Source organism: Sorex fumeus, unplaced genomic scaffold (genome assembly GCF_029834395.1).
Source record: "Sorex fumeus unplaced genomic scaffold, SorFum_2.1 ptg000045l, whole genome shotgun sequence".
Classification (NCBI taxonomy): Eukaryota; Metazoa; Chordata; class Mammalia; order Eulipotyphla; family Soricidae; genus Sorex; species Sorex fumeus.
Window position 1 is genome coordinate 14,453,364 of NW_026606102.1, and position 23,253 is coordinate 14,476,616.

Consider the following 23,253-nt stretch of genomic DNA (forward strand, 5'->3'; position numbering starts at 1 on the left):
TAACAGAGAGAATTATCCTCTGTATTTAACATTACTGCACTACCGGGTTTTGACCATTTCCCACTCTAAGTGTTATTTATCTACTTTCAGAAAACAACAAATGGCCCTACCAGATCATCCAGAAGAGAATTCCTCTGGCTACGACTTAATGTCCACGCTTGTTCACCCCTAGATATTAGATGGGCAATAATTCCTGCTGCAAAATAACTGACTTCCACTTCAACACTGTGTAGGAGGCTACTGATATGGTCTATAAAATCCTTCCACATTAATTCTGAATGTAGTTCTTGGACTTCTGCTATATTATTCTGGAAAAAAAAGAAAAGATATAAAAATATTAGTACGTAATATGAATGGCCAAATGGCTCTGTTAATTCTCTTTTGTTTTGGCCACACTAAGCAGTGCCGGGGAGCTACTCTCACCCTTGCTTGGGGGTCACTTCCAGTTCTGTATAGAGAACCATATGGTGCCAGGAATTGAACCAGGGTCAGCCACTTGCAAGGCAAGTGCCTTAACTCTGTGTTTTCCCCATACCCTGCTCCTGTGAATTCTAAGAACAGAGACTTGAACATATATCTGCACCAAAGATTTTTCTTTTTGTTTCTCCCCAAACTAGATAATCAAGAAAACAGTGGCAGGTTCTTTTCTGAAAGATACTACAACAAACTAAAAAGCGTTTTCATGGCAAAAGGAAATTAAGCTAAAATAAAGGCTACAAAGTCAACACATAAAAATCAGTCACCTGGCTATATTCAAATAATAAACTCAAAGAGAAATTGGTCCAAAAAATCTACTCCATTCAAAGCAGTGTTCAAAAACATCAAGTATTTTAGTAATCAACAAAAACTGATCACATCTGTTTCGCACATTATTGGGATTAAGGCTTAGTTGCCCAGGGCCTGTGGCACCTGAACATGGTTCCCCTTGGGGACTGGTCTCCCAATAGAAAGACAAGAGTAAGCTTTGAACACCAACCAGGTGGGACCCAAGGTACAGCGCCCCCCAAAGATGCATATGTATTTTCAACCTCTTAGGAATTGACACCTCTCTCCCTCTGTAGTTCAAAGACCAACGTATTGTTATTACAAAGCTTTTTTTCACCTAGTTGGACTGAATGTGTTTTATTATTTACAAATATAGTAGCAACTCACTTCTTCCTTACTTCCCTCCTTCCTCTCTCCATCCCTCCTTTATGGGAGCTTTTGCAACTATTAACCTAGGCAGAAAGTAATTACAACTTAGAATTTAGCAGGAAAAGTTTGCATCTTACCAAAAGTCCTAGGACTTTCTGTTGAATGGATGACTCAGTTGGGAAAGACTGTTAAAAAAAAAAATTATAATTACTGAAAGAACCAAATATAATATGTGACCAAATCAATTAATCAATGTAAAAATTGCATGCTAAATTCCCATTCTAACCTCCAGAACCCTCATGAAGAGTTCTAACCCTTGGTTTTCAATAAAGTGTCTGCAAGTGGTTGGAGATTCATCTGTGAGGTTCCAAAGTGCACTCAAAGTAAACTTCAAAGTAGTGTCCACCGAATTCTGATTGGTTTTTTGTTTTACTATTTGAAGAAGTTGCTGAAAAAAAAACCAAATTAATTTCTGATTAAATTGTTATTATAAATAGTGGCGAAAATAATCTAGTATTGCTCTCAAGTTTAAAAATATTTCTTATAAATGTTTTAAACTGTTAAAGCCTATTCGTTCAGACTTAACCTTCAGTAAATAAAAAGGATAGAGGTGGAGAGATAGTACAGCAGGTAGTAAAGCTTGCCTTGCATGCAGTCAATCCAGGTTAGGTCCCTGGCACTCATCTTGCTCCTAATATTTTCTCAGGAATGATCCCTCAGCAGAGAGCCAGGAGTAAGCCCTGGGTACCACCACACATGGTTCCCCAAGCATTCCCAGGGGTCACTCCTGAGTAATACTCTGTTCGGTATCCCCAAAGTATAGAATATTCTATACTACTCTAATTATACCTATAGTCCAATAATCTGTCTATCAAATAGAAAGCAAAATTATTAAGACAGGGTCAACCATCTTATTCAGTTGGTTACAACATATCTTTATTACAAGGGTCAGAAGAGATAGCTCAATGGACAGGAACACGCACAGCATGCAAGAGGCCCAGGTTCAATTCTCTACCACCACATGATCCCCAGGGCACCATAAAGAGTGAAACCCAAACACAGAGCTTGGAACTTCCCCTGAGCATGATCAGGAGTGCTATCATAAAATTATGTACCTAGAGAAATTATGTACCTAGAACTGAGATGTAAGTGACCACAGAGGGTAATTTGTCATAAAGGAAAGGGGGAAGCTGCCTGAAAACATTTTACTACTATGAATGCTACCGACTAGTTTCATTAAAATCACACACTTACTCTGACAATGAAGAGTTCTGCACCAAGCTGTGCTGTCTGTTCTGTAGAAAGCTGTAAGCAAGCAGAAAGTGAAAGTAAATGTCCCAGAGGTCACTAGTGAAGTACACCCAATGTAACTGATTTCAAAGGTCAGATTAAAATCTCTGATCTGGAAATTCTGTAAAACAGAATGCAGCCTGAATAAACAGGCTTGCTGAAAGGCTTGCTACTTTCACAACAAACTGATTTGAGGGTAAACCGTAACTACAAGAGAAACAGCTGTCCACAGGAAGATCCTTGACAAAGGTTAAGGTACCTTAGCAGCCAGGATGGAAATAATAGCAACTGCCATTCTTTGCATGTTTTGATCTTCATGGTTGCAAAGCCACTGCATGACAAGCTTGGCTGCTTCAAACCTGTAAGCACAGAAGGTTTCATGAATTCATCCTGGAGTCCCCAGCACGATTTGGGAACTGATGCTTTAAATTAGAAAGACCACAAGGAAAGGGAAAATTCCCGAGACAGAAAATAACACTCACGCTTAGTGTTTCAGGATAGTGCCTTTGTGTGGACTGCTTTACTCCTTAGACAGCTACATAGCTAACTCTTCCTCCACCGGCCCACATTATGCATTCTGCCTCATTCTAAATTCTGACAACATTTTGTAAGGAAATTAGAGACTGGAAAATATGGTCAAACTTCTGGTATTTCATCAAGAACAATTTCTATTCTGCAGCGATTTTTTTTTCTTTTCCCCCCCAGTGTTGGGAATCTAACGCAGGGCTTTACACATGCAAGGCAAGTGCTCTATTGCTGGGCATTTCTATACTTAAATTTAATTATTTTCTAGGTACTTAGCAGTACAATGAGACCATTCGTTCACATACATTCATGCTTTATTTTTATAGAACGCTTATTCTCAATGCATTCACAGTGTTAGCATTTTAAAAGTGTTCATCATTTCTACCCACATTATCTCAGTAAACCAAAATAAGCACTTTTATCATAGATGTAGTTCAAAGATTAATAACAATCTCTTTTAAAAAAACTAAACTTAATAAACAAAAAGAATAAAATTTCCTCAACATGTATACGTTTTTGTTTTGTTTTTTTATGTAGGACTACTGCTATTTATTCAGCCACTGATTAGCTGATTGAATTGTGCATGAACTCCATAACATATATACATGTTTTATATGTTGCTTTTTCTTTTTGGGTGGCGAAAGACTCTATACCCTCCTGTGCCTAGGGTTTACTCCTAGCTCTGCACTTGGAGATAATTCCTGGAAAGACTCAGGCAACTATATGAGTTGCCGAGTATCAAACCCAGGTTGGCCGCATATAAAACCAGTGTCCTACAAAATGTACTATCACTTTGGTCGCATTTATATATTAATTGAAAACCTATCTTGTGCCAGACACTGTTCCTGCAGTTAGAGATAGTGCAGCAAACAGGAAAAAAAAATCTTGTGAATTTAAATATATATCAGCATAAATTATCTAAATTTCTATTTAAAATGCTTATATACTTGTTTTTAAAAGATATACAATTTTAGGGAAAGAATTGTTTTAACAACTTTCAAAAAACAAAACCCCAAATCTCTCTACTATCATAGAGCTTATTATGATAGTAGAAGGCAGACTGAAAAGCAGATTAAGTAAAATATATGGTATAGTTAGGAACTAACATATACTGTGGAATTGGGAGAAGTAGGGCAAGAGACGAGAGAGATCACTGAAACTGTATGTAGGTTTGCCAAGAGAGGACTTGCAATTGGAGGGAAAGTCAGCCACGTGGCTCTCTGAGGCATAAGGCATTGCACAAAAAGGGAACAGGAAACAAGGTGACTCTGAAGTGGGAAAATGTCTGGAGGAAGTTTCAGGGGTTTTTGCTTTTAAATAAATTTCACAGCAGCATTAATGTTATTCAGTTCAATTCATCCTGTCACTCCATTCCCCCCCCCCTGGTAATCTTATTCTCTTGTCAGAGTGCAAGAATTTGTCCTCATTCACTATTGTACATTTCCTTTCTGTTTCTTTATATACCACACAGAAGTCAGGTCACTTAGCATTTGTCCTTCTCCTTTGACCTCTGTCCACTTAACACAACGCCTTCTAGGAGGTTTTGATGAAGAGCAGGGGAGCTAGCTTGTAGAGTTAGTAAAGAGTGAGTTTTTAGGGGCTGAAGAAATGGTACAGGGATTAAGGTGCTTGTCTTGTATGCAGCCAACTATGTTTCAATCCCTGAAACTACTTGATGCCTGGAGCACAGAGCCCAAAATAGTTCCTGAGCACTGCTGTTCTCACCCCCACCCCCACTCCCAAAAAGAATGAGCTCTTAGTCTAAATTAGCTGGCAAGTCATGGAAGAATTCCTAGGTGATATCTGATATCAACTGGCTTACAGAGTTTAAATTATTTTTTTATTTGGGGGATACAAAATGCAAGACTCGCGATAATTCTGGCTATGCCCAGGGTACAATGCATTGCTGGGGACTGAAATTAGGCCTCCTTCATGGAAAATATGTGCAAAAGTCCATTGATTTCTCTCTCTGGTTTCAGCTTATGCTTTTAATAGTTCTACTCTGACTGCTATGTTTAAAATAAAGTTCAGAAGGGAAAGGGCAAAAGCAGGGTGAGGAGATCAGAGGCTACTACAAGTCAGGAAAGAAATCATCTAGTCTTGGGGCTGGAGAAAGAGTACAGTGGATAGGGGCTGGAGCAATAGCACAGCGGGTAGGGCATTTGCTTTGCATGCGGCCGACCTGGGTTCGATTCCCAGTATCCCATATGGTCCCCTGAGCACCACCGGGGCAATTCCTGAGTGTAGAGCCAGGAATAACCCCTGTGCATCGTTGAGTGTGACCCAAAAAGCACAAAAAAAAAAAAAGAGTGGACAGGGTGTTTGCCTGGGCTGGAGTGATAGCACAGCAGTAGGGCGTTTGCCTTGCGCGCAGCCAGCCTGGCCGAGCCAGGTTCGATTCCTCTGCCCCTCTTGGAGAGCCTGGCAAGCTACATATTGAGTATTCAATATGCCAAACACAGTAACAAGAATCCTCACAATGGAGATGCTACTGGGCTCGCTCGAGCAAATCGATGAACAACGGGAAGACACAGGGTGTTTGCCTAGCAGGTAGTCAACGCAGGTTTGATCCTTGGTATCCCTTACAGTCCTCTGAATACCTCCAGGACTAATCCTGAATGCAGAGCCAGGAGTATCCCCTGAGCACTGCAGGGTGTGCCCCTTCTCCCCACAAGAGAAATCTTTTAGTCTAACTCAAAAGGCAAAATGTAGAGGAAAGAAAGTAAAAACTGGTTAAAATGGAGCTGGGACAATAGGACAGCAGCTAGAGTGCTTGCCCTGCACTTGGCTGACCCGGGTCCAATCCTCAGTACCATATATGGTCCCCCCAGCCCCTCCAGGAGTGATCCCCGAGAGTAGAGCCAGGAGTAAGTTCCAAACACCACCAGGAGCAGGCAAAAATAAAATAAATAAATAAATAAATAAATAAATAAATCTGGGGCTGGACAGATGGTATAGCAGGTAGGGTGCTTATCTTGCACAAGCCAATCCAGGTTCAATCCCCAGCATTCATATAGTTCTCCAAGCACTGAAAGGAGTAATTCCTAAGTTCAGAGCCAAGAATAACCCCTGAGCATTGTTGGGTAACCCCCCCAAACCCAAACAAAATCAACTATAAAACCTGGCTTAAAAGAGAAAGCCAGCTATACTAAAATTTTCAAGTAAAGAAAATAAATCCTCAAACTCCAGGCCCTTTTCTAGAGAGCAACTCCCTAATCCTGGCAGTAGTCTGAGAGGCTACTCTTGGTTTTTTGTTCAGGGTCAATCCTGGCAGTGCTCGGGAGATATGTAGTGTGAGGGACTGAACCAGGGTCAGTTGCATTCAAAGCAAGCAAGTGAACACCTGATCTGCTTCTCCAATCCCTCTTGGCACATTTAAAAAAAAAAAATTATTGCTTTTGTTTGGGGGCCACTCCCAGTGGTGTTCAAGGTTTTATTCCTTATCACTTTTGGTGGGGCTCAGAGGACCATATGGGGTAACAGGGATGGAATGGGGGTTAGCTGCAAGGTAAACGCCCTTTGGCATACCCACACCCCACTGTACTATCTCTCCTGCTCCACCCTGGGAACTTTTAAAAGAGATAAGCGGAGTTGCCAAAGGACTGAATGTGGAGTGGGGTATAAGGAAGGAAATCAGGATGACAGCAAGACACACATCTGATTGTTTCGCCCATAAATTCACTCCTCATAATTTTTTAAGAGAAATTAATCCTAATTTATCAATGTCTTCTCATTTCATCTACCTAGAAAGTAGCTAGAAAGTCTGTCAGAGAATTCTGATTTGCTGCAGGCTCACCTGAATCCTCCACGGCCTGTGAGAACCATGTTCTGCTAAGCTCTTTACACCAAGCACCCCGAACAGAGCTAGACATACAGAGTGCTTAATACATGTTGGCTGAGTGCTTTGATGTGTGTTACTCCTCTGCAACTTCCCTCAAATTTACTGTCACCTCCCTTTTATTTCCGAAGACGTTATCTCTGATCAAGAACACTGCTGGTATTTTGGACAAAGAGTCCTTTCAAAACCTTTTTACTTGTAACTTTCTACTCAGTTTGTGACATACACTGTTAATAAATGTATGTCTCAGATATGATGTTACTCCTGCGTTCACTGTCTGTCACTGTCCTCCCATTGTTCACTGCTTTGCTCCCGCGGGCCCAGAAATGTCTCCATTGTGACACTTACTATCGTGTTTGGCATATCGAATATATCACGGGCAGCTTGCCAGGCTTTGCTGTGCGGGCGAGATCATTCACAGAATTTTATTTTTATTTTGGGTGTCACTCTCACCAGTGGTCAGGGCTTACTCCTAGCAGGCTCGGGGACAACATGGGGTGCTGGGGATTGAACTACCAATCCGGTCCCATCAGAGCACTTTAGAACTCGAGCTGTTGCTCAGAATTGCTGTTTTTTTCCTTCAATCTACCCTGTGCTTACTGCACAGTAAGTTGCTTATGAGTCCTCAGGTATGTTCACAATTACAAAATAATATAATTTAGTAGCTGATAGCACAGTGGTAGGGCATTTGCCTTGCAAGCGGTCGGCCTGGCCAACCTGGGTTCGATTCCTCCACCCCTCTCGGAGAGCCCGGCAAGCTACTGAGAGTATCTCGCCCACACGGCAAAGTCTGGCAAGCTCCCCGTGACGTATTCGATATGCCAGACACAGTCACAACAAGTCTCACAATGAAGACGTTACTAGGCCCGCTCAAGCAAATCGATGAACAACAGGACAGTGCTACAGTGCAGATGAGTCCTCAGATATGTCCACAATTACAAAAATAATATAACTTAGTAGTTAAGAGAACAGTTTCTACGTAAGCTCATCCATCATCCCAACTTTACAAACTCATTAAATCTTAGATATCAACTACAAGAAACTTCTGGGTACACAGATCTCCCAGGTGAAAACTCTGGGGCACCCTTGAGATGGGGGTGGGCCAGATCCCCACCCTGCCACACTCACAGTTCACAGCTGCTGCCATGCCAACAGCTCAACTCCACCACCTCATGACAGAGCTCTGCAGAGATGACACACTGCCAAAAATTCCTCACTCCTTTCAACCCCTGTCATTCCAGAAGTCCAGGAAGCCATACCCACATACCATAATGGCTGCCCTGTAAACTCTTGGCCCAATTAAATACTCTGGAACCCAAACTCTACAATATTGACATTCCAGCAGGAGAATACCAAATTAGATAGGAAAATAACATAGAAGCCAACTGAGTTCAATAAATGAAAATATTAACACAGAGGGTTCAACAACAGTTTAGTAAATCCTCAGACAAGGACTTAATGACTCTACGGTGATATATAACAACTTTTATAAGTTTTCTTTTACTGAACTATTTTTGATAAATCCATTAGCCATTTAGTTATAAGAAGCAATATAAAACAAATTATTTTGGGGACCAAAGTGATAGTACAGCAGTAGGGTATTTGCCTTGCACGTGGCCAACTAGGGTTGGATCCCCAACATCCCATATGGTACCCAGCACTCTGTCAGAAGTGATTTCTGAGTGCAGAGGCGTAACCCCTCAGCATTGCTGGGACTGACCCCAAAGGAAAAAAAAAAGACCCAACCAAACATATTATTTTGTGCCTCCTAAGGGGGCAGGCTTGAGGGTTGGTTGGGAAAATGGGGACAATGGTGGAGGGAAGGTCACAATGGTGGTGGGACTGGTGTTGGAATATTGAATTCCTGTAGCAAATGCAACATGAACAACTTTGTAAACCATATTGTTTAAATAAAGGGGGAAGAGAATAGTTTCTGAATTTCTTTGAATTTGGAGGGTTGATTCCTAGTTTAACTTAACAAATTTAATAATACACATAAAGTTATTTTCTTAGGCCAGAGAGATAGTACAGCAGGTAGGGCACTTGCATAGGCTCACCCAAGTTTGATCCCAGCACTGCATATGGTCCCCCAAAACCACCAGGAGCAATCTCTGACTGCAGAGCCACGAGAAAGTCCTGAGCACAGCCGTGGCCCAGAAATACAAACACACACACACACACACACACACACACACACACACAGTGTGTGTAGTAGCTTTTTTTCTCATGTGAGGCAATGAAGTCATTATGAATATCATGTAATTTCAAATCACCCTCCAGTATTTACTAGATTTGGAATCAAGGCAAGTTACCTAATCTCATTTTCTTTCTTTTTTTGTTTTGAAGTGCTGGGGATCAAATCCACTTCTCATGTATGCAAGGTATACATTTTACTGCTTAACCATATCCCACACCTTCAGCTCTTTTAATCTCATTTTCTCATCTGTAAATAATTTCATTTGTAAGTAATCACAATCTAGGCCTTTAAGAAATCAAGGGAGGTCCTGGGCCACTCTCAAGTGCTACTCATGGCTATGTGCTCAGGTAATAATATGCAGTGCTGAGGATTCAAACCTGGGTCAACAGCATTCAGAGTGCTTTACCTCCCGTACTATCTCTAAAGCCCAAGACTGTTTTTTGTGATTTTGTTTTTATGTCACACCAAGCAATGCTCAGGGATTGCTCCAAATGGAACCATGTGGAGATAGGAATTGTTGTTTGTTTGTTTGTTTTGGGGTCACACCAAGCAATACTGGGGTTGCTCAGGAGGACCACACAGAGCCAGGAATTGAACTGGGATCTCACACATACAAGGTAGGTGCTCTATCACTGAGTTTCATCTCTGGCCCTGTGAGAGTGTTAAAAGGTTTAAATGTTACCACATAAAAACTTCAAACTTAGTAAAGAACCTGGCACATACCAAGCTTTTGATAAAGATTTTTACTAGTAGTATTAATGTCTTCTTCTGTACCTTTGTTTTAACGTTCTCAAAACATTAAACAATTCATTCAACAGCTCTCATCTTCAAAGCAACACAGCGTGAATGCAGAAAGTAGGGATTTTAAGAGTCAGTCTTGAATTAAATCTAGATTCTGCTACTTACTATCTTAGCATCTCCAGCAAGTTACTAAACCTTTTTGTGTGTTTTCTCATCTGAAAAATGAAGATTACAAGAGAAACAATTTCACAGAATTGATGTAAGGTCTGAATAAGCATATGTAAACTCTAACACAATGCTCGGCCACAGCCAGTGTTTCATACATATTGGTTATCTTTATTATGTTAAATATTCTCACTAACATCTTTAATGATCACCAATCATATGCAATCTTTTCTTTCTTCTTTAGCAGTCCACTACATTCCATCAATACCCCCCCTTTTATTTTTGCATTTTGGGTTACAGCTTGCAATGCTCAGGGGTTACTCCCAGCTCTGCACTCAGGAATTACTCCTGGCTGTGCATGAAAGACGATATGGGATGATGGGGATCGAACCTGGTTCGGACACATGCAAGGCAAATGCCCTCCCGCTGTACTATCCCTCCAGCCCCTGTCAACACCCCTTCTATGAAAAAATATTTTTTCTATTATACTCGTTCACTCATTTATCCATCCATCAAATATACATCCACTTAAGCACAAAGAGACAAACCAATCACAGACTCGAAACACAAAAGAAGCTTAATTCTAGCAGAGTTCACTGGCTCAAAAGTAGACAGACTACAGCCTCTCTATAGCAATGATAGAACTGTGGGCCCAAGTGTTTTTGAAATTTTATTAGAACACAGTCACTTATTTATTTAAATATGGTCTATAGCTGTCTTTCTTCTTTTCTTTTTAGGACTCAAATTCAGAGCCTCATATATGCAAAGCCTGCAATCTACCACTGACCTATGTCCCCAAAGAGTCTAGAGCTGTTTTGGGGGTTCAAAGTCAGAATTAACCTATGCCACATCAGGCAAAAATATTTATTATCCAGTCCTGGGGTAGTGTACTATTTTCTTTAGTGAGTACGATTTTAGAGAATATGTCTTTCCTACCTATAATTTCATTGCAACCATCAGTATAAATGCTCAATTATTATTTATAAAGCAACATTAGTGATCTATATGGAATGTGTTTTTATATCGTTATATAGTTATTTATTTGGGAAGGGAATTTTGGGTCATACCCAGTGATGCTCAGAGGACCATATTCAGTGTGACAGATCAAACTGGGGTCCACTGCATGCAAGGTACCTTTCCCCTGCGCTCTCTCCAACCCTTAGTTATAAAGTCATATATAGTTAATTTTTTGGTTTTGTCTTGTTCTGGGGCCACACCTGGTGATGCTCAGGGGTCACTCCTGGCTCTGTACTCAGGAATTACTCCTGGCTTGGAGAAACCATATGGAATGTTGGGGATAAAATCGGGACCCATCACACGCAAGGCAAATGCCCTGCCCACTGCATTATCTCTTCAGCCCTCTCCAGCCCAAAATATTTCAAGTAATAAATGGCACACTTTACTCCCAGCAGTAACCAGATAACAGTAAACTATCAGATAACTAAAGCAGAGTAAAACTGCTACTTGAGACAAAAGATTCTATAAAATCTTTAGTTATGTTTTTCAAAGTTCTACCATTAAAAATTATATTTTAAGCTAAAATTATATTTTGAGCTGTAATAATAAAATTATTTACCTGTTTTGGCTCACTAGCCATAAGATATTAATACCTTAGAAAACAAGAGAGATGGTTCAAAGGGCTGAATGCACGAGATCTGCATTAAACCCAGCACTGTCTAATTCCCGCAGCACTAAAACTCTCCTTGGTCCAAACAAGGAACTACTTTAGAGTCAATGGATTCCAGCTATATGGCCTCCTTTAGTCTATGCTGAAAAAGTTTCTTCCTAATCAAATATCAAATGACAATAATGAGAGGACTAATACAGAACAACTAGAACCTAGAAGACCAGAGTCCAGCTTTGCATCATAAAATCATGGGAAAGCATGAATCTCTTCATGTCTCCATTTATTTTTTAGTTCGCAGTATTATATGGATATTTGGAAAACTATAAGCCTATTAAATTCCTTTTTGTCTTCTGATTCCCCCCCCACACACACACACCTGCTTTGGTTTTTCAGTCACAATCAGTGGTGCATGGGTTTTATTCCTAATTTGGTGCACGGTGGATCAAGTAGTGCCAGAGATGGAATGGAGGGTTTCAAATTTTCAAGGCAAATGCTCTAGCACTGACCCTTCCCCAGTTCACCCCATATAAATTCTTAAGCAACTGGCTACGAAAACAGGAACCGAACTGCCATGAATGTCAACGTACGAAATCAGAGAAAGCAAACTCAATGTTCTAGAAGGTATAGCCCCATTCATTTAATTATACCTCAGGGATATCCTAGCTGGTAAGAAATAATCCAGACAGATTTCTAAAATTCCATTTCCCCATTTTAAAGTCTAGGGCAACTACTTGCCTGTTAAATGGAACATCTTGAAGAATCCGGTCACTGCAAAGTGAAAGAAGGCAATTCTTCTGCAACTGAAAAATCAAAGGGAGAAAAAGAGACCTGAATGACAGGCTGCTTTGCTGCTGCCCTTTGTCTTGAGGCCACAGCCAGCAGTGTTCAGGGTTCACTCCTGACTCTGTGCACAGGTGGTCTCTGGCAATGCTGAAAGACTGCATGTTGTGCCAGGGATTAAACTGGGGCCAGCTACATGATAGGGCAAGTACTTGATAGTCAAGTACCCCTGAACCACTTTCTGGCCTACTCTGCTGTTTTTGATCAAAGGTGGGAAAGAAGAGAGGGGAGGGGAGGAGAAGGGGGGAGGGGAGTGGAGGAAAAAGAGAAGGAAGGAAGGAAGGAAGGAAGGAAGGAAGGAAGAAGGGAAGGAGGGAGGGAGGGGGGAGGGGGGAGGGAGAGAGGGTGGGGGGAGGGAGGGGGAAGGAAGGAAGAAAGGAAGGAAGGAAGGAAGGGAGGGAGGGAGGGAGGGAGGGAGGGAGGGAGGGAGGAAGGAAGGAAGGAAGGAAGGAAGGAAGGAAGGAGGGAGGGAGGGAGGGAGGGAGGGAGGGAGGGAGGAAGGAAGGAAGGAAGGAAGGAAGGAAGGAAGGAAGGAAGGAAGGAAGGAAGGAAATACCAATTATTTTTTTACATTTATTTTATGCACCTACTGCTGAAACAATTAAAAGACTGACTTTCACTAGACTCGTGTTTACTAGGGCTGGAGCGATAGCACAGCGGTAGGGCGTTTGCCTTGCACGCAGCCAACATGGCCGACCCGAGTTCGATTCCTCCGCCCCTCTCGGAGAGCCTGGCAAGCTACCGAGAGTATCTCACCTGCACGGCAGAGCCTGGCAAGCTCCCCGTGACGTATTCGATATGCCAGACACAGTAACAACAAAGTCTCCAATGGAGACGTTACTGGGCCCGCTCGAGCAAATCGAGGATCAACGGGAGGGCCTTTACCTGTACCTTACCATGTTTACTAGTACATGCATATGCAGGCTTATTTTGTCTTTTTTCATTAGATGAGAAACTATACTAAATAAGATTAATTCTCCTGCCACTCTGGCAGCCGTTTGAGTTTTCTGAAGAGGCAACTGCTGAAAGTACTGCCCGGTGACATGGCATCAAGGAACTTAAACCATCCTGCTCTGCTAAACCCAGTATGGATTTTGACTCATCCTTAACCCCAGTCACAGGCAACTGAATGCTCCACACTTTCACATAAAAGCCCAGTTTTTCTGCTTCTTTTCAAAGCGAAATTCTATTTGTTTTTCAAATGGGACTCAAAGTTATCCCAGTTTTGCAGTACTGCCTTGTACCTTTGTACACATACCAATCCAAATGGCAAAATTAATGAAACTGTAGTTTTTAACGGCATTTAGTTCTAATAGCAGAGGGGACCTATATAATTCCTTTATAGTATAGGCAACTTTCCCACTAATGAGTCTTTCAGGGGAACTTAAGGGGCTGGGCCATACTTGGCAGTACTGGGGACTATTCCTAGTTCTGTGCTTGGAGATCGCACCCATGGGCGGCCAGGGGACCAGACAGTGCCAGGGATTGAATATGCCTCCTGCATGCTCAGCCTATTAAGTTATCTTTCAGCTTCCTTTTTGAGTCTTTTGGAAGAAGAGGGTCATACCTAGTGGTTCTAAGGGTCTACTCCTGTCTCTCTGCTCAAGAGTGACCCCTGGCAGTGCTCAGGGGTTTATATGTGATGCCAGGAATTCACACCTGGATCAGCTGCATCCAAGCAAGGCCTTATCTAATATACTATCTTTCCATCTTTCCAGTCCTTGAGTAATTTTTTTTTTTTTTTTGCTTTTTGGGTCACACCCGGCGATGCTCAGGGGTTACTCCTGGCTCATGCACTCAGGAATCACTCCTGGCGGTGCTCAGGGGACCATATGGGATGCTGGGAATCGAACCTGTGTTGGCCATGTTGGCTGCGTGCAAGGCAAACGCCCTACCGTAAGCTGTGCTATTGCTCCAGCCCCACCTTGAGTAATTTTTAAATGTTTTATTTTTATATTTGTTTTTGAGCCACCTCCAGCAATGCCCAGTCTTACTACTGGCTCTGCACTCAGGGATCACTCCTGGCAGTTAGGAGGACCCTACCCTCTATACTATCTTTCCTTTGAACAGTATTATCAATATTTTTCCAGTAAATTAATATATTCAAAGTACCAACTCAGCTTTGTTCATCTGTTCTAATCCAAGATATATATTTTTACTACGGCATTTCTGTCTCTGTCTCTCTCTCTCTCTGCAGGGCGCACACTGGCAGCATTCAGGGACTATTCACAACTGGGTAACTGGGGTTGGTCCTGCTAAGTGTTCAGGGACAATGCAGTATGGGAATCAAACCCAGGGCTCCTGCATAAAACATGCACTCCAGCCCATAGAGCTATCTCTCCAGCTTCTACTGTATTTCTATTGCATGGGTTTTCACTTTCTCTTTATTATTTTCTTCCTTCTGCTTTATATGAGTTTGTTCTCTGGCTGTTTCAGTAACATATATCGTTTCCTTATAGGTTCACCTACAGTTTTCTTCGTCTAAGGATACATCCCATTTGGAAAGAGGAATCATGGTTTTATGCAAAGGGGTTTCTATTAGAAATCACTTGAGTATGTCATGCTTTTCTTCAGTATACAACATGAAAACAAAAGCCTAAAGTTAACTAATCTGGCAGTTTCACTGAGGAAGGTGGACTCTCCTACTCTATAATCCAGATTTTCATTTTTACTTAATTTGGACCTTTGAATACTTCCTACTTTTTTATCAACTCATTGAAAGTTAAGAAAACAGAGAACACAGAGATAGATCAATGAGCTGAGTGCACGCTTTGCAGCAAGGAAGCCCTGATTTGATCCCTGGCACCACATAAGAACCTAAGTACTGCTGGGTTGCAACCTCCAAAAATGACCCTGGGAGTGGTCCCCAAGCACCACTGGATATGGCTCCCAAATCAAAAGGAAATGAATGTTAAGAAAAATGATTCAAGGGGCTGGAGCGATAGCATAGGGGTAGGACATTTGCCTTCATGTGACCAACCCGGGTTTGATTCCCAGCATCCCATATGGTCCCCCGAGCACCACTAGTAGTAATTCCTGAGCACAGAGCCAGGAGTAGCCCCTGTGCATTGCCGGGTGTGACCCAAAAAAAAAAAAGATTCAAGCACATATTAGTTTTCATCCTAAGGACAGATTTTTTCGTAATGTCTACCACATTACTAGAAACAAAAAATTCCTGCCTTACTCATTTCTGTATTCCAATACTCAATAGTGCCTTGTTTGCTGAAACCACAACAGCCTCAAGATTTAGATAAAGATGAATTTTATATGGCTTGTTCTATTTCCCCCAACATTTGGAATTAAAAACTTTTTTTACCTGGTTTTAGGATCACACTAAATGGTGCTCAGGGCTAACTCCTGGCTCTGTGCTCAAGGATTACTTCCAGTGGGGCGCACACAGTGCTGGGGATTGAACCCAGGTAGCCACATGCAAGGCAAGTGCCCAATCCACTGTACTATCTCTCTGGCCCCAGATTTAAATATTTTTAGGCAGGAAATGTACTCCACTTTTTCATTTCTCTATTATCCTATACTCAGTCATATCACAAAATTATTTTCTAGTTCACAAAACTATTTGAATTTCCAGAATTTGTGAAATAGTATGGAGAAAAGCAAAAGGTAAGAAACACTGAAAAAAACTGATTTGGATTTTTTTATTTTTAATAATTCTTGATTTTTGTTTTGTGCCAAACTCAGTGATGCTCAGGGCTTACTCCTGGCTCTGTGCTCAGAGGTGACTCCTTGTGGTGTGACCATATGCAGTGCCCACAATCAAACTAGGATTAATCATAAATAGGCCAAGCGTACACCCTCTGTACTATTCCTCTGGTCCCTGTTTGAAAACGGCTTCCTACATACTTACTTGCTGATGGTTGGGGAAATGTTCCATGGCTTTGAGCAGTAAATGGGTCACATCAGCCAGGAGTCTGACAGGCATTCCTGCAGCAAGATCCTGTTTGGTTAAGTTAAACACACAAGCACTTGCAGCCAATTGCACCGGCAAGTTCATAGGATGATTTCTCATCCCAGTAACTACAAGCTGGAAAAGAAAACAAAAACAGTTCTCTTAATTGGCATTATAAATATAAGGCTTCTCTATATAGCAATATCTCTTTGCTGATCCACAACACTTTCCTTTTTAAATTGCTTTTGTTTTGGAATTTTAGTTGTTGAAATTAAACCCTGCGTCTCATACAAGCAAAGCATACATATTATCACTGAACTACAACCCTCTCTCCTGTTCTAAGTGGCATGAAAAGGTCCTTAGTAAATTCCAATAATTTTCTATTAGAGCAGGTGATAAAACATTGCAATCATGGCTGTCGCTTTTTCAGATAGTTAAGTATTGAGAGACTTTCTAACATTGTATAATGATACTACTATAAAACTTTAGTAATATTATGAAACTGCCTTCTCTCACTAAAGCTATAGTTGAAATCGTATCATCAATCCCGTTACAAACAAAAATCAAAGACTAATGTGATCTTTAACCAATTATTTTTTTTTTAAAAATCGTCTAGGGAGATAATCCGAAATTTTTCAAATGAAATTTTTTACTCTTACCTTTAAAATTTCTGGTTTTGTTTTTTCCATCACATGAGTCAGGCTAAAAAGGTGGAAAAGAGCTTCCCGAACAAAGAATGCCCGTTCACTGTACCGCTTCAGTGCTTCTGCAATTTGAATTTCATTGGCTTCTCCAGATACCTTTGAACATACATACCCAGAAGATTACTTTTCATAATCTTATCAAATCTCAAATTTTATGTAAAGATCCTCTGTATAGTTAGCATCTTGGATACGCTTAAAGACATGAAACAGGGCCAGAGCGATAGTATACTGGATAGGATGTTTGCCTTGCACGCGACCAACCCGGGTTCAATCCCTGATGACTTATATCCCTGAGCACTGCCAGGAGTAATTCCTGAGTGCAGAGCCAGGAGTAACCCCTGAGCATTGCCAGGTGTGGCCTAAAAACATAAATAAAGACTTGAAACAGATGGGAATAATTTCCAACCCTTCCAGACTGTCCAAATAAGTACACACAGACTAAGAAGGTGTTTGCTAGATAGACTCAAAACCTACTATAAACCTGTGGGTGAAACTTTCTAGACTGCATCTACAATGAATCGCAAGATACAGAACACTCTCTATAAGGTTCCTACAATATGATCAGGCCTTTATATTCCCTCTCTTGGGGAAAGCCTCCAAAGATGTACTTCGGGGACCTAAGGCCACTCCTGCTCAGGTAATATTCCATCAACTGAGCAGGTGGGTCAGTGCTAAGGTCCCCCCAGTGATGCTCAGATGGTCACAAGGTACCAGGGATTGAAGCCAGACTGGGTACACGAAAGGTTTACACTCTAATCCATGAATGACCTCCCCAGTCCCTCCTCTATACCTGTTTCTCTGGAGGGGATGAAGGCTGGTCATACCCAGCAGGCTCACAGGACTGTATGTGATGCTGGGGATTCAAACAGGGGTTGACAGGATGCAAGTCAAGCATTTTACCCCCATAGTCATTCCAGCTCCCCTATATGCCTCTCAAGATAACTCCCTCTAAATCGCAAAAGTTACAGCTACACTGGCTTTTTTCTTACCATCTTCCAAGAAAACAAAACTTTCCCCAACAAAAGGCCATAATATATTATCATTTCCTCTCTAACTCAAATCTTCCTGTCTTTGCCTAATTGTTATTCTCCCATTCCCAACTCAAGTTAAAAGACTCGTCTTTAGAGAGGTCTAACTGGATCCATCAATCAGGTACTATCAAAACATCTCCTTTAAGGGCCGGAGGAATAGCACAGTGGGTAAGATGCTTGGTCTGCATGTGGCTGACCTGGGTACAATCCCTGGCACCCCTTATTGTTCCAAAACTACCAGGAGTGATGTTTGAGTGCAAAGCCAGAAGTAGCCCTAAGCACCACTGGGTGTAACCCAAAAACAAACAAAAAACCTCCTTCATAGATAGTATTATAATCACTGTACTAGACTGACCCAGTTCCCCCTATATCCCAATAGTGGGCATCATTTTAGCATCTAAACATATTAATTAATTTCCCAAGATTTACCAAGTTCTCATTCTACATAGAATTTCTGTGCAAACCTACGTCTATTTAGGAATTTATTTACCCCAATTAATGCATTTATGTTAAACTGTTACTCATATATCATTAAAGATCTCATATATCTTTCTTATGAAAGAACTATAATAAAAAATAAATTAGAAAGATTATCACTGAAATTCCCCAATGAATGAACCTGAATATTTAGAGTCATTAACTGTTAAGATCACAGAATAACAACTAGACATTATTTACTGATTTAAAAAAGCCTAATATATAAGGAAAAATATAAAAGCTTACAAATCCAATATGTGCAGAAGATACGAAGATACCTATGTACCATAAGTATACAATAAAGAAACTCCAGCTTGAGGGAAACTACAAATCAAAGTGATCCAGGTTCTTTCACAGATAATTTGTAAGGAAAAAAAAAAAGAACGGAGAGGAAATCTATAAACTAAAAGATACCCCAAAGACATAATTTGGGACAATGGATCAGATTCATTAAAGGTCTTCAGAGATAAACAACTTGTCTTTAGGGGGCTGGAGCAACAGCAGAGCGGGTAGGGTGTTTGCCTTGCACGCGGCCAACCCAGGTTCGATTCCCAGCATCCCACATGGTTCCCCGAGCACCGCCTGGAGTAATTCCTGTGTGCAGAGCCAGGAGTAACCCCTGAGCATCGCCAGGTGTGACCCAAAAAGCAAAACAAAACAAAAACAAAAAACTTGTCTTTAAAACTATATAGAAACTAATAATCTGATTACTACTAGAACTGAGGGAGATTGCTTTTTTTGATTTGGTTTGGGGACCGCACCCAGTGGAGTTCGGGGGTTGCTTCAGGTAGTGCTTGGGAATCAGGCAGGGCCAGGGATCAAATCCAGGTCTCAATACATAAAGCATTAGCTCAGGCCCATGCAGCTTTCACTCTGTCCCCTGCTATATGTTTTTTAACTGGACATACATGGTCCAGCGTGCAAGACTAATGGTTTCAGTGGTTGGTCTGGCAGTTTGGGAAAGATTGGGGCCAAACCTGGTAGTACTTGGAAGCCTATGCAGTATTCGTCCTCCTTTTGATTTATTTTTCTTTACATGACACCCTCAAGTAGCATACAAGTTGTACACAAGATTTCATCTTTTCTTATAGTTTAGTATTTCACTATATATATATATACATATACATATATATATCTCACATCTTTATCCACTTACCTGTCTGAAGGCATTTGAGTTATTTCAGACCTTGGCTATTGTACTATCCCTCTGGCCCTTTTTTTCTGGATCTTTTGATACAGGTCATTTTCACTAGTGTGAGCTGACACCTCATATTGTTTTACATTTCCCTTATATTTAGAGATAATGAGCACTTTTTCATATACCTGTTAACCATCTGTATGTCTTCTTAGAGGAGGTGGTTGTTCAGTTCCTCTCCCCTTTTCTTGCTTATCTGGTGTTTTGTTAGTGCTATCTTGGGTATTACTGTATTTCACCGCACAGTTACTGTACCCTGCTTCAGTTTCAGTAATACAGGCACAATTAAGACTCAATAATGGTTACATCTCACTGCCCCTCCCCACAAACAACCTCAAAGTTTGCAAGGATCTTACAGTGAAACCTTACAGTGAATAGTAGTGGTGAAATTGAGAGCCAGGAAGCTAGCTCAGGGAATAGGGGTGCATGCTTTATGTATTTTTTATTTAAACCCTCTTGATGTATTAATTCCTTAATCAATAAATAAAGTACATCACCATCTTATATCCTGAACTCTTTTTAGACTGGTAGAAGCCTGGCTGTCCCTTCGTTTTTCTAGTCTGTTGGTTTTCCAGGCTTTTACTCCACATCTGCTGGGTGTGGCTCCAACACAAAAAATGGTGGCTTTTTTTGTTTTTTGTAAATAAATAAATCATCTGAAATACCCAAACAGGGAGTGATAGTACAGCTGATAGGGCAGTTGCCAGACATGTGGCTGACCGTGGTTCGATCCCCAGCATCCAATATGGGCCCCTGAGCACCACCAGGAATGATTCCTGAGTACAGAGCCAGGAGTAACCCCTGAGCATTGCCAGGTGTCACAAAATAAACAAGAAATAAGAACTAAAATACTTAAGCATTATCATAATGAGGAGCCAAAGAGAAAGTAAGGGGGGAGGTAAGGTGCTCGCCTTGCAGGTGTCAACCCTAGTTCTATCCCCAGTATTACCATGATCCTTTGAGCATCACCATGAGTGACCCCTGAGTATAGTCAGAAGTAAGCCTGAGCATTCCCAGGTGTAGCCCAAAACCAAAATCAAACAAATAAACAGAATAAAATTAGTATCAGTCCAGGGATTATTACATGAAATGCATGGCATGTAATTAAATACTATGTCATTTAATCACTGTCACTGTCCTCCCGTTGTTCATCGGTTTTGCTCGAGCGGGCCCAGTAACGTCTCCATTGTGACACTAGTTACTGTGTTTGGCATATCGAATACATCACAGGTAGCTTCACATAATTAAATATCATTATTAATCACTATGAGAATTCTGTAAGGTAGGAATAAAACGCTTGATAAAGAAATGAAAACAAAGTTATATCATGCTTGGGTTGGCTCATGAAGCAAGTAGAGATTTTAATTAGAACTCTTGCTCTAAAAGCAAGATTTTTCCACTACACAGGTTCTATATCTTGAATATGCCCTGCATATTATTAGGCATTTATCTTAATAGAATCTTTTATGTGCCCAAGATATTGGTCAGCATGATAAAATATAATATTTTAAAAATCTAACCTTTAAAAGTCCTTCGCCTGTGAGAAACTCAGAGTAACCAGCATCAGTGGCCAGCAAACCTACAAACTGCATGCTGGGGCGCTGTTGTATAAAGGCTTCAACAGCTTTATCTGTCACATGCTTTCTCCCAGAAACATCCAGGGAGACAAGGTTGGGCAGGATGTCCTTCTGTTCTAGTAAGCGAAGAGCTATGTCCGACGTAAACTGTTTATCATCCGAAATATCAAGATGATTCAGATGTCTTAGTTCCCGAACAACATCCAGTATCTGAGTAGTTGTCATTTTTAAACATTTCAAGTGGTGCATGGTTAGGGACTTGAGTCGATCTTTACATGCCAGCAGAGCAGTGATGTCTGTGACTGAGGTGTTAGAAATATCCAGGCTCTCTAATCTTGGCAACGAGGCAACTTCCGCCAGGTCTTCATTGTAAAAGAGAACATTGGTGATGCTTAACGCTCGAAGGCCGGAAAGCCGACTGAAGCACCGCTCATAAGGATCTTCAAGAGAGAGCGTTAATGAGTTCAGCACTAAGCACTGGAGATTTTGCTGGATCCACTTGTTACTGCCAAGCCCACTAATGATGTCTGTAATCGTGATGTCAGCATTCACACCCGTGGCATCAAGTTCTACTAACTTGTGATGGCAGAAGGCTTTCCGGAAAGCAACAGCAGAGATCTTGGCTTTGCGAATGCAAGCTCGCTTTAAGCGCATCTGGTTGCCCCTAAAGATACCTACAGTTCCATCATTCAGTAGACCTGGGGGAAAAAAAAAAGCAGAGCTTTAAGTTCAAAAGAAGTGAAAGAATAATTTAAAAAATGTCCATAATATTCAAATTTAAAAATAAATCTCAATAGAATCAAAATGGTTTAAAGACCTTGTTATCAGAAGCTGGAGAAATAGTACCCACAGGTAAGGCATCTGCCCTGAGTGCAGCCAATCTGAGTTCTATCCCTGGCATTCCATATGGTCCCCTGAGCCCACCAGCAGTGATTACTAAATGCAGAGCCAGGAGTCAGCCCTGAACACTGGTGAATGTTGCCCCAAACAAAAACAAAACGAAAACCTTGATATCGGCCCTGAATCCACATAGAGGGATGTAGAACTCTCCATGACATTGGAGAGAACGGCATCTTTAGGGAAAGAACACCAGTGGTCAAGCAAGCAGAAACAAAGACAAACAGGTTTCTTTTACTATACATGAAAAGTTCGTGAGATAAGGATATTATCTACAATTAAATAAACTGGGGTTCGGAAAAATAGCTTTCCAAAATCACAGTGGAGCCAGTGGAAAAATCAGAACTGCAGCACACACTTGCTGATCTTCACTAACATCTGGTCTCCTTGACTTCTGGGATACACAACCAGCTGCATTTCCCAATCCCCTAGAATTAAACAGATCCAAAAGTCTAATTCTAGAAAAGCGAAACACCTGAGAAACAGTGCCTGATTTCCCATGCTCTCTTCTCCCACCACACAAGAAGAGTCTCCAAGCTCTAAGCAGTGCAGCTTCATGAGAGAGAAGTCTCCTCAGTCTAGATCCTGGGCAACCCTGGAGAAGACCCTCCGGAAACGTGGAGGGTTTATGAACCCTCAGTGAGGTACAAACCTTGTGTTATGCTACTGGGTTTGGTGGTGCTAATTTGTAAGCAGAGTATATATATATATATATATATATATATATATATATATATATATATCCTTCTTGTGCTGCGATGCTCACACAGACATTTGGTTGCAGTGCTCAAGCCGCACACGGGAAGGTCATCCTTGTGGCACCAGGGATCTAATGCTTGAAGCTCATGAATGTAAGGTAGGACCCCCTATTCCTGAGCCACGCCTCTAAGTAATTCTAACACTTTATTACACAGAGAAGCATATGGACACACAGACATCTATACATACGTGTCTCTAATTCATTATTTTTTTAAATTTTATTTTTATAAAGTTGTTCACAGTAATTCATTACATTTAATATTTAAACACCAATCCCACCACCATTGCACCTTCCCACAACCATATTTCAAATGTTCCCACCCCAGATGCCAAAACGTGCCTCCCAAAGCAG

At 41.2% G+C, this 23,253-nt stretch overlaps 1 protein-coding gene across 1 annotated transcript in view; it reads right to left on the reverse strand.

Moving 5' to 3' along the window:
* The window catches only part of ZYG11B (zyg-11 family member B, cell cycle regulator), a 57,452-nt gene that overhangs the window by 9,903 nt on the left and 24,296 nt on the right, over nt 1-23,253 (reverse strand). The window contains exons 3-11 of the mRNA XM_056122282.1: nt 21,189-21,943; nt 16,921-17,061; nt 16,220-16,396; nt 12,253-12,317; nt 2,684-2,783; nt 2,389-2,439; nt 1,421-1,582; nt 1,272-1,319; nt 111-308 (exon numbers count right to left, since the gene is read on the reverse strand). Coding sequence (XP_055978257.1) covers nt 111-308; nt 1,272-1,319; nt 1,421-1,582; nt 2,389-2,439; nt 2,684-2,783; nt 12,253-12,317; nt 16,220-16,396; nt 16,921-17,061; nt 21,189-21,943 — 1,697 coding nt within the window. The remainder of the gene's footprint in view (nt 1-110; nt 309-1,271; nt 1,320-1,420; nt 1,583-2,388; nt 2,440-2,683; nt 2,784-12,252; nt 12,318-16,219; nt 16,397-16,920; nt 17,062-21,188; nt 21,944-23,253) is intronic.